We start from the raw sequence: 13,805 nt of genomic DNA, 5'->3' as shown, positions 1-13,805 counted from the left end.
CCTTCTTCAACTTCAGTTTTCTTTTTACTAACTGGAGATAGTAAAAATTCTTGTTCTACCACATCACAAGATTATTATAAATATCAAATAAGATAAATTATGCTTTGTAACTAAAAAGCATTGTAAAATGTTATTCTGAATTACTCCTATACATACATATTGCTAAGCAACTTCTGTTAGCCTTCCCTGACACTCCCAAACAAATGAGGTACCATCCTTTGTGCACAGCACCTCATACTTTTCCAATTATCTCAGCTAACACATCATGTTTCAATATAACTACTATTCATTTGTCTGTCTGTTCCACTAAACTGTAAATCGTACGAGAGCTAAGTCCATGTCCTTTTGTTCACTACTGTATGCCAAGTGCCTCACTCATAGTAGGTACTCAGCAAACAAATATTGACAGAAGAAAAGTTCCTCCTTACAGGCCTTTGCTTCCAAAATTCCTGATAAGGAAGATTCTTTTTTAAAAACTATTTATCAAATTTATTGGAGTGACATTGGTTAATAAAATTATATAGATTTAAAGTGTACAATTCTATAACACATCACCAGTATATTGTACTATGTGTTTACCATCCAAAGTCAAATCTCCTTCCATCACTATATATTTGACATCCTTTTTCCTTGGCTACCTCCCCCAACTCCTTTTTCCCTCTGGTAACCACCACACTACTGTCTGCATCTATGATTTTTTTGTGTGTGTGTTTTTTGTCTTGTTTGTTCATTTGATGCTTTTAATTTTATATCCCACATGAGTGAAATCATATGGTTCTTAAGTTTTTCTGTCTGACTTATTTTACTTAGCATGATATTCCCAAAATCTTTGAAAGACTCTTTTTAAAAAATTTTGTATTAGTTTCAGGTGTATAGCATAATGGTTAGACAATCATATACTTTACAAAGTATTCCCCCAATATTTCCAGTACCCATTTGGCACCATGCATAGTTATTACAATTGAAATGACATTTCCTATGCTATACTTTGCATCCCCATGACTATTTTGTGAAGTAGTGCCAATTAGTACTTCTTAATCCCTTCACCTTTTTCACTCAGCAACCATCGATCTATTTTCTGCATCTATGAGCCTGTTTCAATTTTGTTTGTTCATTTATTTTGTTCTTTAGATTCCATATATAAGTGAAATCATAATGTATTTGTCTTTACTGACTGACTTCTCTAAACATAACATTCTAGGTCCATCTGTACTGTCGCAAATGGTAAGATTTCATTCTTTTTTATAGTCGAGTAATCGTCTATTGTATATATGTACCACAGCTTTTTTTATCCACTCATCTATTTTTTTTAAAATATATTTTATTGATTTTTTACAGAGAGGAAGGGAGATGGATAGAGAGTTAGAAACATCGATGAGAGAGAAACATCAATCAGCTGCCTCCCGCACACCCCCTACTGGGGATGTGCCCGCAACCCAGGTACATTCCCTTGACCGGAATCGAACCTGGGACCCTTCAGTCCGCAGGCCGACGCTCTATCCACTGAGCCAAACCGGTTTCGGCTATCCACTCATCTATTAAACGGCACTTGAGTTGCTTCCAAATCTTGGCTATTGTAAATAACACAGCAATGACCACAGGGATGCATATATTTTTTCAAATTAGTGTTTTGGTTTCTTTGGATATACATCCAGAAGTGTAATCGCTGGGTCATAAGGCAGTTCCATTTTTAAAAAATATTTTATTGATTTAGAGAGAGAGAAAAGGAGAGGGATAGAGAGATAGAAACACTGATAAGAGAGAAACATCATCGATCACCTGCCTCCTGTAGGCCCCCTGCAGGGGATGAAGCCTGCAACCTGGGCATGTGCCCTGACCAAGAATGGAACCCGTGGTCTCTTGGTTCCTGGCTCCACACTCAACCGCTGAGCTACACCAGCCGGGCAAGGCAGTTCCATTTTTAATTTTTTGAATAGTCTCCATACTGTTTTCCATAGTGGCTGCACCAATCTGCATTCCCACCAACAGTGCATAAGGGTTCCCTTTTCTCCACATCTTTTTTTTTTTTTAATATATTTCTTTATTGATTTCAGAAAGGAAGGAAGAGGGAGAGAGAGACAGAAACATCAATGATGAGAGAGAATCATTGATTGGCTGCCTCCTGCACACCCCCCACTGGGGATCGAGTCCGCAACCCAGGCAAGTGCCCTTGGCTGGAATTGAACCCGGGACCCTTCAGTCCAAAGGCCGATACTCTATCCACTGAGCCAAACCGGCTAGGGCATTCCCATCTTCACTGACAGGTGTGAGATGGTTCTCATTGTGGTTTTAATTTGAATCACTTAGAAGATTCTTAATAGCAACTTGCACCCATGGATTCTAAATATTGACTGGTAAGAATGATAAAAGAAAATCACAGAAATACTAGAATAGGATTGTACTTATGATTACATAATTTTAAAAAATTCTTTAACCATGTGATCAACTAAAACAAATATCACTCACCATCATATTTTGCTAGGACTGCCTGAACATCTGCATAGGCCTGTAATTCTAAAAGTGATTCTAGGAGATTTTCATGGATGTTCCACATGGTAAGAGGAGGAAATTCTTTCATCAACTGTATTGTAAAAGGAAAAAAATATTAAAATTACAGCAAAGGAACTCAATGGAGTTGAATCAGATTCACTGAAATAAAAATTCTTTTGTTTCTTAACAAAACTGTGGGACTCTATCCTTAAGCAATAATATCTTTTCATAAAAACTATCAATTAAAAAACAATGATTCTACATTAAAATAACTGGCAACTCAAACCACATTTTTAGTTTTTTGAAGAATATGAAGGTCCAGTTATCAAATTCACTTACATCTCTCATTATTTTTACTGCTTCTCTTATTCTTCCTAATTTTCTTGCACACATTGCCAATCTTCTTTTAATATAAGCCAGTACATTGGTATCTCTCCCTATTTAAAAAAAATGACACAGCTATCATTTTTGTATTATGATTTTCTATTTCATTAACATATCCATTAATTTTATTTGCTTACTCTGGCAGCTTTAATTAAAATTAAATGTGTCAGAATGGAAAAATATTAATGATTGTTGTATTTGGGTGATAAACATTAAATGTGGGTTCATTATACTGCTCTATTTGTGTATATGTTTGAAGTTTTTTATATTAAAAGCATAATATGTATATATTGAATTACTTTTACCTCTATCAAAAGGTAACCTGAGAATATAGAAAATAATCTGTGTATACTTGACAAATGCATGTTAATATTAATATAAAAGAAACACATACAATAGGGAGAAGTAACATTAACCTATTATTTTACATGTCTGCATAAACAATCTATTATTTTAACATTATTTATTGTTTTAACTGAATAAAGATTTTAAAGACAAAATTCCCATGGCTAGTGCAAACTTTTGCTCAATAGATACTAACTAATAAACTATAAAACTACTTCTAGAAAGAGCAAACTAATAGTTCTGTAACTATCTCAACCATATTTGAGATGATACAAGGACAAACGGCTAAACTTTTTTTATAAATGCAGTTTCATTAGTTCCAGACTGCAAAATTATATATTCTCACAGTTGTGTTTTATAACAAGCATTAATGAAACATACTGTATACATCAATATTTAGTTAGAGAGAAAACGTAAACCAAATTTTAATTTCCACAAATAAAAGATTTAGAACTTAACTGCTAGCAGATAATGCATTATGTACACATATGTCAATTTATGGCCCACTATCTGCCAAAATCATGAAACTAAAACTCTCTGGCCACACAAAAAAAGCAGGAAGCAGCAGTACTACAGATTCTAACATCTTTGGTAAAAGTGTCTCAATCATAATTGGGAGAGTATCTCTGTAAGGAGAAAGAAAGGACCTCAGTTGCTATGGCTCATAAGATCTCAAACACAACAGAGAAAAATCAACCACAGAAAGAATCCATGCCAAATATGGCTGGTTTTTGTGCTAAAGGGGCCACTCCCTGGCACTATATAGAGATACATATAGTCTGAAGAGCAACCAATTGATGTTCCCCTACGATTGCTTGGGGTAAGGTAAGGATAAAGGTAATAGCTGCTTGTCATTACTAGAAGGCTCTCGTGGTTCTAAGTTGTGTTCTCCAATGACCAGCCCAATTCTCACATGAAATAAATTACTATTAAGTCTTAGAGCAGCACATCTCTCAATAACAAGAGCAGATCTGTTTCCTTCCACAAGCATTCTCTAGCCAATATGTACTTTAGTCTTTCTGGCTTGTAGATATTATGAATAGATTATCACTTAGGAAAAGTAGCTACCTCTAAGTATTAAGTTTATTATTGTTGTTTTGTGTTTTAAACATAAAAGAGCCAATTGCAGGAAGTAAAAAAACAGGTAAAAATTCATTCTTATTTGCTTACTCAGTTGGGCTTCATGCTGAGGACTTTGGTGCTGACACTGCTGCGACCGCTTATAAATCGTTTCTCCTGCCTTAAGTGCCTGCTTAAATAACTTTTCAACATCAACAATAGTTGTTGCTTCTTCCTCAGCCAGTAGAATATATGCAGAGGCACAGCTATGGAGAAAGCAAGCAAGACAATTTTAAGTAAAACAGTAAAGCAAGTATATCTCTTGGGTATGTCCCTTTGTTCTTTGTTATATTTCCCTGCCTTTCCCTACATTTTCCATCTCTTGAAGAATAAAAACAACTTCCATCAATATTTTAATTTATTAGGGGCATACTGGTATAGTCTTAATGTCTTATTTGCACATTTTTTCCTTTCCTATCTTTCTTTCCCTCCCTTTACTTTCTTTTACTTCTATATTCATTCTGATGTTATCCTGTATTTTCCTTTTGTGGAAGAGGGGAGAAAAGATATATAAAGAATTATCTAACAGTTATTCAAGGGACTATGTACTCTAGTGGTCATGCCTGCTCTAAGTCACTATGTACTTTGTAATATCCATCAAATGGATAATGGAGGTATAGGAAAGTGTGATGTTTGACAAGAATATCACATGGCCAATTAGGCACCTTTCCAATTCGACTCAAAAACATATTCCAGGACTAGACTTTTTTCACTACACTGATATTTCCTCTTTGTGCTGCCCCATCCTCTCTCAGCTTTATCAACAATGGCACTGCAACAAAACATCCCTTGATCTGCAGCCTAGCCTTTCCTCCTACAGTCCTCCTCTCACCTGTCACACCCATGCTGACTCCAAGTTTCCCTTTTCTTCACCCCACCAAAACACAGATTTCTCTTTATAGCCTTTAAGTCAAAAGCTGTCTAATAAAATAACTTGTTTGAGGACAAAAAGAAAGAGAAACAGAAAGTTTCCTTTCTATTCCCAGAAATAACTAGTTCATTTCTCTTCTAGAGACATCCTAGTTCTGATTATCTAAGCATAGATTGTCCAGTATTGTGGTCACTGGCCTCATGTAGTTACTGAGCACTTGAAATGTGTCTAGTCCAAACTGAGATGCACACCAGTCAGTGTATGGTCAGTGTAAAACGCACACTGAATTTTGAAGACTTAAAAGAATATAAAATACTTAATTAACAATTTATTTTTAATGTTGAATATATTTTAAAACATATTAATATGTTGAATGTAGCTAAATAAAATATATTATTCAAGTTAACTGAATATATTTTTTTACTTTTTAAATGTGGCTACCAGAAAATTTAATGTTACATATATGATTTGCATTACAATAGGGGAGAAATTATTAATAAAAGTACAAGGTGAGCATGGAACAAAAGTGATGGCAAGATAGCGACAAAAAATTGGAGACAAGCCTTGGCTGGTATGGCTCATTTGGTTGAGCATCATCCCATGCACCAAGAAGTCATGGGTTTGATTCCAGGTCAGGGCACATGCCCAGGTTGTGGGCTTGATCCCCAGTAAGGGGCATGCAGAAGGCAACCAATTGATCAATCTATTGGTGTTTCTCTCTCTCTCCCTCTCCCTTCCTCTCTCTCTAAAATTAATTAAAACATATTTTTAAAAAAATTTTTTCATTGGGGACAAGACAGATCTTTCATTTGGAAGATGTAAATCATACCATTTCAGCATCCTTCAACTAATACCTTAATTTGAAGCATATAATAATTTCACTAATCAACAGAGACTTCTTCATTACATTGGATTAAATTAATCTGTCTATCCTTATGAATTAATTATTTTAGCTTCATAGTAAGTTTTGAAATCAGGAAGTAAGTCCTCTAACTTTATTCTTCTTTTACAAGACTGTTTTGGCTATTTGAGATCTCTTGCAATTCTAAGTGAATTTTATAATCAGCTTGTCCTTTCTGCAAAAAATAGCAACTGACATTTTGATTGAAATTACATTGAATTTGTAGATCAACTGGAGGAGTACTGCCATCTTAACAATATTAAGTCTTCAATCCATGAACATGGGATGTCTTTCCATTTATTTAGGTCTTCTTTAACTTCTTTCAACAATACTTTTTAGTTTTTAGTGTACAAGTCTTCTACCTCCTTGGTTAAACTTTTTTTTTTTTAAATTGATTTCAGAGAGGAAGGGAGAGGGAGAGAGATAGAAACATCAGTGATGAGAATCACTGATCGGCTGCCCCTCACTGGGGATTGAGGCTGCAACCCTGACATGTGCCCTGACTGGGAATGGAACCATGACCTCCTGGTTTATACGTCCATTCTCAACCAGAGCCACACCAGCTGAGCTAAACTTCTTAAGTATTTTAATATTTCTTATGCTATTGTAAATGGAATTGTTTTCTTTTTTTCCTTTTCAGATAGTTCGTTGCTAGTATATAGAAATACAACTTATTTTTATGTGTTGATCTTGTCTCTTGCAACTTTGTTGATGTCATTTATTAGCTCTGATAATTTGTGTGTGTGTGTGTGTGTGTGTGTGTATTCTTTACAATATCCTGCATGTATTATGTCATCTGTGAATAGTGATAGATTGGTATGCTCAATAGTGTACCAAAGGTTTCTTAGGTTCTGTTCATTTTCTTCATTCCTTTATTTTTATTTCTCCTCAGACTAGGTAATCTTAATTGATCTAAATCCAGTTTACTGATTTTTTTCTGCCTGCTCAAATCTGTTGCTGTATTCATATAGAAAAATTTTTATTTTGGTGATATTTTTCAACTCTAGAATTTCTATTTAGTTCCTTTTACTTATTTCTATCTCTTTCTACCTACTTTTTAATGGTGAGGCATAATTCTCCTATTTTCCTTTAATTCTTTGTACATGGCTTCCTTTACCTTTTTGAGCATGTTTAAAATAGTTGATTTAGACCTGGCTGGTGTGGCTCAGTCAGTTGAGCATTCTCCTATGCACTGTAAGGATGCCAGTCTGATTGTCAGTCAGGGCACATACACAAGTTGTGGTTTAATCTCCAGTTAGGATGCATGTGGAAGGCGATCGATTGGTGTTTCTCACATCAATGTTTCTCTCTCTTTCTACATCTCTCTCTAAAATCAATTAAAAACACATTTTAAAAAATAAAAGTTTATTTAAAGACTCTGTCTAGAAAGTACAAAGTCTGGGCTTCCTCAAGGGCAATTTCTATTCATTTCCTTTCTTTTCTGTGTATGGGGCATATTTTGTTTCTTTTGCATGTCTTGTAATTTGTTCTTGAAAACTGGGAATTTTGAATATTATAATCTGGAAACTCTAAAAATCAGATTTCTTCTCCTCCCCAAAGTTTGTTGTTACTGCTTATTGTAGTTGTTTGTTTAGTGACTTTCTGACTTATTTTGTAAAGTTCGTATTCTCTATCATGTGTGACCAATATTGTTAAGATGGCAGTACTCCTTCAGCTTAGTGGGCAGCCAGTAAATTTGGTAAAGATTGCCTTAAACACCTGGAACCAAAAACAAGTCTTTGCAGATGGCTTTGTGTGTGTTTGTGTGTGTGTGTGTGTGTGTGTGTGTGTGTTGGGGCACACCTTCAACATTCAATCAGCCAGTTTATAATTCTGCCTTAGCCTTCACTTTCTGTTTGTACAGAAGCTGAGAATTAGACAAACATGGGAGCTTAGGGTCTTCTTAAGCATGTACCTTGGGCAGGTGTGCAGCCTTTGAGATTTTCAGGAATATGTGGTAGCTTTTCAAAATCTCTATTTCCAAAGTATCTCATTCCCCAGCTTTCCTCCAAAGCTTTGATTTGTCTATTTTTTGCCCCAACTTTTATCCCTTGCCCCAGGCAGCAGGAACTAGTGTATTTGCCTTTAAATGTTTTAACAAATGCCCCTCCACCCAATGTAGTTGTGTCAGTACGGGGTGAGTTCCAAATTATACTAAAGAAAGGCAAGTCCCTTGGGCTGGTCCTTCAAATAAACAACCACAATTCTTTGAGAATTAGGTCCATTCTACTTCTTCTGGAAGTAGGAACCTATTACCAGGATTTGGACTGTTGTTTCCAAGGGTGCCACTGAACTAGGGAGTAGGGGATGGGGCCAGTGTAAGTTAAAACATTACAAAGCTCTCTTACAGAAATTCAACTGATTTTTTTTAATTGATTAAGCATTCTCCAAGTTGCTATAAAGTTTTGATTAGTTTCCAGAGTTTCAATAAAGTTGATTTACTGCTTTTGGAATTCCCTATACTACCATTTTTCTTCTGCTTTGGGAAGCTCTTCTTAATAAGGATAATATATCTGGGGAGAGAGGGAAGGAGGAGGAACACAGGGGACAATGCTAATTTCACATTATTCAGGAAGTATACCCTGATTAATCCCAACTGGGGCCATATTTTAGTATTAGATTAATACACATTGATCTGTCTCATTTAAATATTAAGTTGACTTCTGATTTTACATTTTGTCTTTTCAAAATATAAAGTTAATACAAAGAGCTATAAAAAATGCTTGTTAACATGAAAAAAATTAAGTTAGAGCTACATTTTACTTATCTTGAATCCCCATCTCATGCTTCCCATCCCATTAGTAACTAAAGTTCGCAGGGCTGAATGAATGCTTTAAATGAATGATTTAAACGAAAAACAAAATTAAAACAAGTGGCATAGTATTTTAGTACTCTTTAATATCAAGTATTATCACCAATTAGATCAGCACTCTCCGTTTTTAAAGTATTGCTAGCATAATTTCTATTCAATGCATAGATAAGTTTACTTTCGGAAGCAAAACACATATCGGTGAACATGGCAAATTTTGTCTCTAGTATGCAAAAAGAGAAAGGGGATTGCTAATGACTCCAAGTATCTAAGAAACAGACAAAAGGAAACATTAAATCATTTGCCTGGGTTTCCTTCAAAACAAATTTATTTTCCATATATTTCAAACTTACTCATTGTTTAATTCTAAAGCTTGGTAGGCTGCTTTAATTCGAGATAAAGGATTTCTTTCCCTCCATGCCTTCTGCATAACTGTAGGAAAAATATTTCAAAAAGTAGATGAGATGTAAACATAAATAATCTTATGCAAAACACATGAAGAATGAGCTAGGAGAGTAAACAAAGACTTAAATAACATGTTCTTAAATGTAAGAAAGAAGAAATTGGGGTGCTAGCTCACATTAACTTTATGAGAAATTTATATTAAATTTGGAAGTTTCACATATAATAAAAAGAAATATACTGTTTTTCTGGTCTATTTTAATAACAACACATAAGGTACTTAATCAAATTAATCACATCATTATACATGAACATTTACATACTATATGCATATAAAAATAGAGTTTGAGTGACATATTATAATCAATATGAAATATTCTAGCTCTTTATCATTTTGAAAAGGTTCTTTGGAACTGCTAGAAATATATAAAAGTTAAAAAATAAAGTCTTTGTCTAATCAATGATTCAATCTAGGAAGAATGTCTGAATTTACATTTTGTATTCAAAGGGGGGGATTAATTTAGAATATAGTACATTTAAGGAAAATGTCAGTTTCTACAAAGACTCAACAAAAGCCTGAATTAGAATCTCTCTGAAATAACAATATCAGCTATCATTTACAGTACCAAATGAAAATTTCACACTAAGTAAAGTTTCTTAAAAATTAAACAAATAAAGTAGATTCATGAAACTATCTGGCCTATTTCAAGGTTGATAAGAAAAATAGAGAATCTATAAATGTTGTTTTTGGAATAAAACCCACAACTGTCCAGAAAGAATAATGTGGAAAATGTGTGAGTTTTCCTTTGGAAACAAAATATTAGTCTTGGCTTAGAAAATAAGACAGTATATTCTACTTGTGTAACAAAAATACATTTCTAATATCAAACATGTCACCAGCTAGCTGACAGCTAATGCTTCCTCAACTTGACAAACTGATGCACATCAGCACCCATCTGATAATAACCAGGTAAATAGCATTTTACTGAAACATTAAAATACAACATAAAATTAAATATAATATTAGATTTGCCATTTTTGATGGTGGGTTCTCTTCTATAAGTTACATGATACAAGTCAAATTTTGTGAATCTTTACCAATATTTTATTTTTAAATTTAAAAATGTATTTATTTAGAAGCATTCAGAATGTCAACAAAACAGCTGCAACTTTTTTGCAATTACAGAATGGTATTCAGTTAACAGAACAAGAATTATTTCATATAAACTGCATCAGAGACAACTGATGATGAAAAAATTGCCATCCCCATATATAATTTGTGCTGTGCACCAACAAGAACCTGCTTTAAATTTCCATGGCAATTTACACCTCCATACTGTACCAAGCAAGGTTAGTGGCTACTGAGAATATCACCAGGACAGGACTGTCTAAAAACACATTTGGTAGTGTGTTAACCATACAAAAAAAGGACACAAATCTTACACAGCCTTACATTTCAATTTTTTTCTTCAGAAGGAGTGATTTGTGTATGGGGGGGCGGGTTAAATGCTTTAAAGACAAGAAAAGAAAACTACGCTAGAACCAACTTATTTAGCATCATCCTCTTCTTCTTCCTCCTCCTCCTCTTCATCTTCATTTTCTTGCTTTTTTCTTTTTCAGTCTTAACAACTCCCTTTTTTGCCTCATCAGGCTCTTCTCTAGCTCGATATGCAGTAATACCCTTCTTGTAGTTCTCCTTCAGCTTAGCAGCCTTCTTTTCATAAGGCTGCTTGTCATCTGCAGCAGTGTGATTTCAAAATCCCCAGCTTCTTTGCAACATCACCAATAAACAGGACAGGATGCTCTCCTTTGATTTTGGAGCGATACTCAGGACAAACAAGAAAAAGGCTGAAGGAGGCCTCTTGGGTGCATTGGGGTCCTTGAATTTCCTTTTTGTTTCCCCTTTAGAAAGGATATAAGTTTTCATTTCTCTTTCATAATAGGCCTTGTCCACCTTTGCCATGTCTTCAAATTTTCCTTTCTCTTCAGCCGACATGGTCTTCCACCTCTCTGAGCACTTCTTAGAAAACTCTAAGAAGTTGACTGAAGTACTTGGGCACTTCCTCCCTGTGCTCTTCCTGGCAGGTTTGCACAAAGAAGGCATACGAAGACATTTTGCCTCTTGGCTTCTTAGATCTCCTTTGCCCATTTTCAAAAAAAAATTTTTAAATTGATTTAGAGAGAGGGAGAGAGAGAGAGTAAAAGAGAGAGAGAAGGAGGGGGAGAGAAAGGAGGAAGAGAGAGAGAGATGAGAGAGAAACATCAACTGGCTGCCTCCCACATGCACCCCAACTGGGGATCAAACCCACAACCAGGCTATGTGTCCTGACTGGGAATCGAACCCCTACCTTTTGGTGTACAGGACGATGCTCCAACCAACTGAGTCACACTGGCCAGGAACTGCCCATGTTTAATTACTTTCCTCAGGGAGCACACAGTCGCCAAGGGCCCGCACCCACCCTGACACTGTCTCTATGGAGCTCAATATACTGTGATGGCGCTCTTTACCAACATTTTAAATGGTTTGGTATTCTAGTATATTAAGAATATATCTCAATTTATTTAACCAATTCTCTTTTGATGGACAATTAGATTACATCCAATTTTTTTGCACCAGGCCTCTAGTTTTTTTACTAAACAGAAATATTGTGAAAACACATTTCAATATCTACCTTTGTATACCCGACCAAGAAGTGGAATGGTTGGTTAAAATGTATGCATCTTTTAAAAGATTCTGAATTTATACTCCAAAATTCCTCCCAATAAAATTGCATTAATTTACATTATTTCAGGCAGTGTAGAAGAGTGATTGTTTCCCTACTGCCTTACCAACACTGAATAATATCAGTCTTTATTAATACATGAAAATGACCTCATTTGCATTTGCATGTCTTTTATTTCTAGTAAGGTCATCAAATCCAGCTTTAAGCATTTTTTCTTATTCTTTTGTTTTCAACTGCACTATCCAGCCTCTCAATATTATTCTTCACAACCAATGCAGTTCTAAGTCAAAGGGGAAATAAAGTAAAGGAAGAAAAATATGTATTTCCTTCTAAGAAAAGGTTAAGGAATAATTTAAAGTAAAATGCTGATTTAGTATTCACCTGTCCACTTTAAGAGCTCTCAATATGCTTAAAAATAACACAAGCAGTTAGCAATTCAATCAAATTTATTTATTTTCAATTTAAATAATAGTCTAACATGCTAATAAACAGAAAAGACACTAGCATTTATCTCAAGATCAGGAATCACAAATATTAATGTCTACAAAGGCTAGGCAAAAAACATAAATGAATGAACTAAAAACATATGCACTGTCTAAAGAAGAATCACAGCTCAGGTCTAACTGATTAATGCCAAGTAGAAATGTAGGTCCAAGTATGCCATATTTTCCAAATTTCTAAAGTGTAAATCTGAATTTTAATGTTGTCTCCTAGTTTTTAAATGTTGAAAAAAAAATACCATGAAAATGAATTATCCAAAATCACTATTGGCTGGCCTTGAGGATATGTTTGTTCTGTTTTAGATAAATCAACAGGATGAGAACAAAATCTACTAATGTAGTAATTTCTGATGACAATATTCAAGAGAAATTTATCATATCACACATATATACACATTTGTCTGAAAAGATCAATATGGAACCAACAGTCCATTTCTGGATTAGCATTCACAGGTAAAGTCTGTCCTTGATTTTGGTCTTTAGCTGGGATTATGTGTACCTCTAGAAGTACATGACGACCAAAGTGCAAGGGCCAAAACAAGATGCATGGTTTTAAGAGAACCAGTTTCTAAAGCCTTAACTTAATGACTCTTTCCTATAACTAATCTATCTGAAGAATGTTCCTCTGATTGGTCTATGCATCATGCAGGTTTTCCATTCCTACCCAACATCCACTTTCTCACTCCCCAAAAGATATATTCCTTTCTCCTACTTTGTAAAAGTAAGTCTTACTTCTCACCTATCCTGAATCTTCCCAAGGTGCATTGCTCTACAGTATAAAAATCTTCAGGTGCCAAAGGGACAATTTAAAGTTCAGGTTTGGGAGTAGCCATTTTTAATCAAGGAACCTATAATAGGGTTTCCACCTTTAACTTATTTTTTTTAACAGTGAAGCTCATCATTATTCTGGCCCTTGGATACACTGAATTCAAGTATATAGTAGAGTAGGGAGGGAGTGATAATGTTTACCAGTTCCATTTATCAGCATCCCACTCCCCTTACTATCAAAGAATGCATTCTCCTACAGGAAGGTCCCCTCACAATAAGGCCAAGAGGGCATTAGTAAGAAATAATAAAGGCAGTGGAATCTTATTTTGGCCGAGATAAGGTCTAGGCCAGCTGTGGGCAAACTAGGGCCTGCGGCGGATCCGGCCTGTTTGAAATGAATAAAACTAAAAAAAAAAGACCGTACCCCTTTTATGTAATGATGTTTACTTTGAATTTATATTAGTTCACACAAACACTCCATCCATGCTTTTGT

At 34.9% G+C, this 13,805-nt stretch overlaps 1 protein-coding gene and 1 pseudogene across 12 annotated transcripts in view; both read right to left on the bottom strand.

Moving 5' to 3' along the window:
* The window catches only part of ST7L (suppression of tumorigenicity 7 like), a 138,468-nt gene that overhangs the window by 110,067 nt on the left and 14,596 nt on the right, over positions 1-13,805 (bottom strand). For all 12 annotated transcript variants that reach the window (XM_006092530.3, XM_006092520.3, XM_014458975.2 and 9 more), the window contains 4 exons: positions 9,273-9,351; positions 4,390-4,544; positions 2,830-2,927; positions 2,467-2,581 (listed from right to left, as the gene is read on the bottom strand). In XM_006092530.3, coding sequence (XP_006092592.1) covers positions 2,467-2,581; positions 2,830-2,927; positions 4,390-4,544; positions 9,273-9,351 — 447 coding nt within the window. The remainder of the gene's footprint in view (positions 1-2,466; positions 2,582-2,829; positions 2,928-4,389; positions 4,545-9,272; positions 9,352-13,805) is intronic.
* LOC106697761 lies at positions 10,492-11,435 on the bottom strand (annotated as a pseudogene).

Source organism: Myotis lucifugus, unplaced genomic scaffold (assembly GCF_000147115.1).
Source record: "Myotis lucifugus unplaced genomic scaffold, Myoluc2.0 scaffold_101, whole genome shotgun sequence".
Classification (NCBI taxonomy): domain Eukaryota; kingdom Metazoa; phylum Chordata; class Mammalia; order Chiroptera; family Vespertilionidae; genus Myotis; species Myotis lucifugus.
The sequence above is the reverse complement of the archived record's forward strand: the minus strand, read 5'-3'. Positions and strand labels throughout refer to the sequence as shown.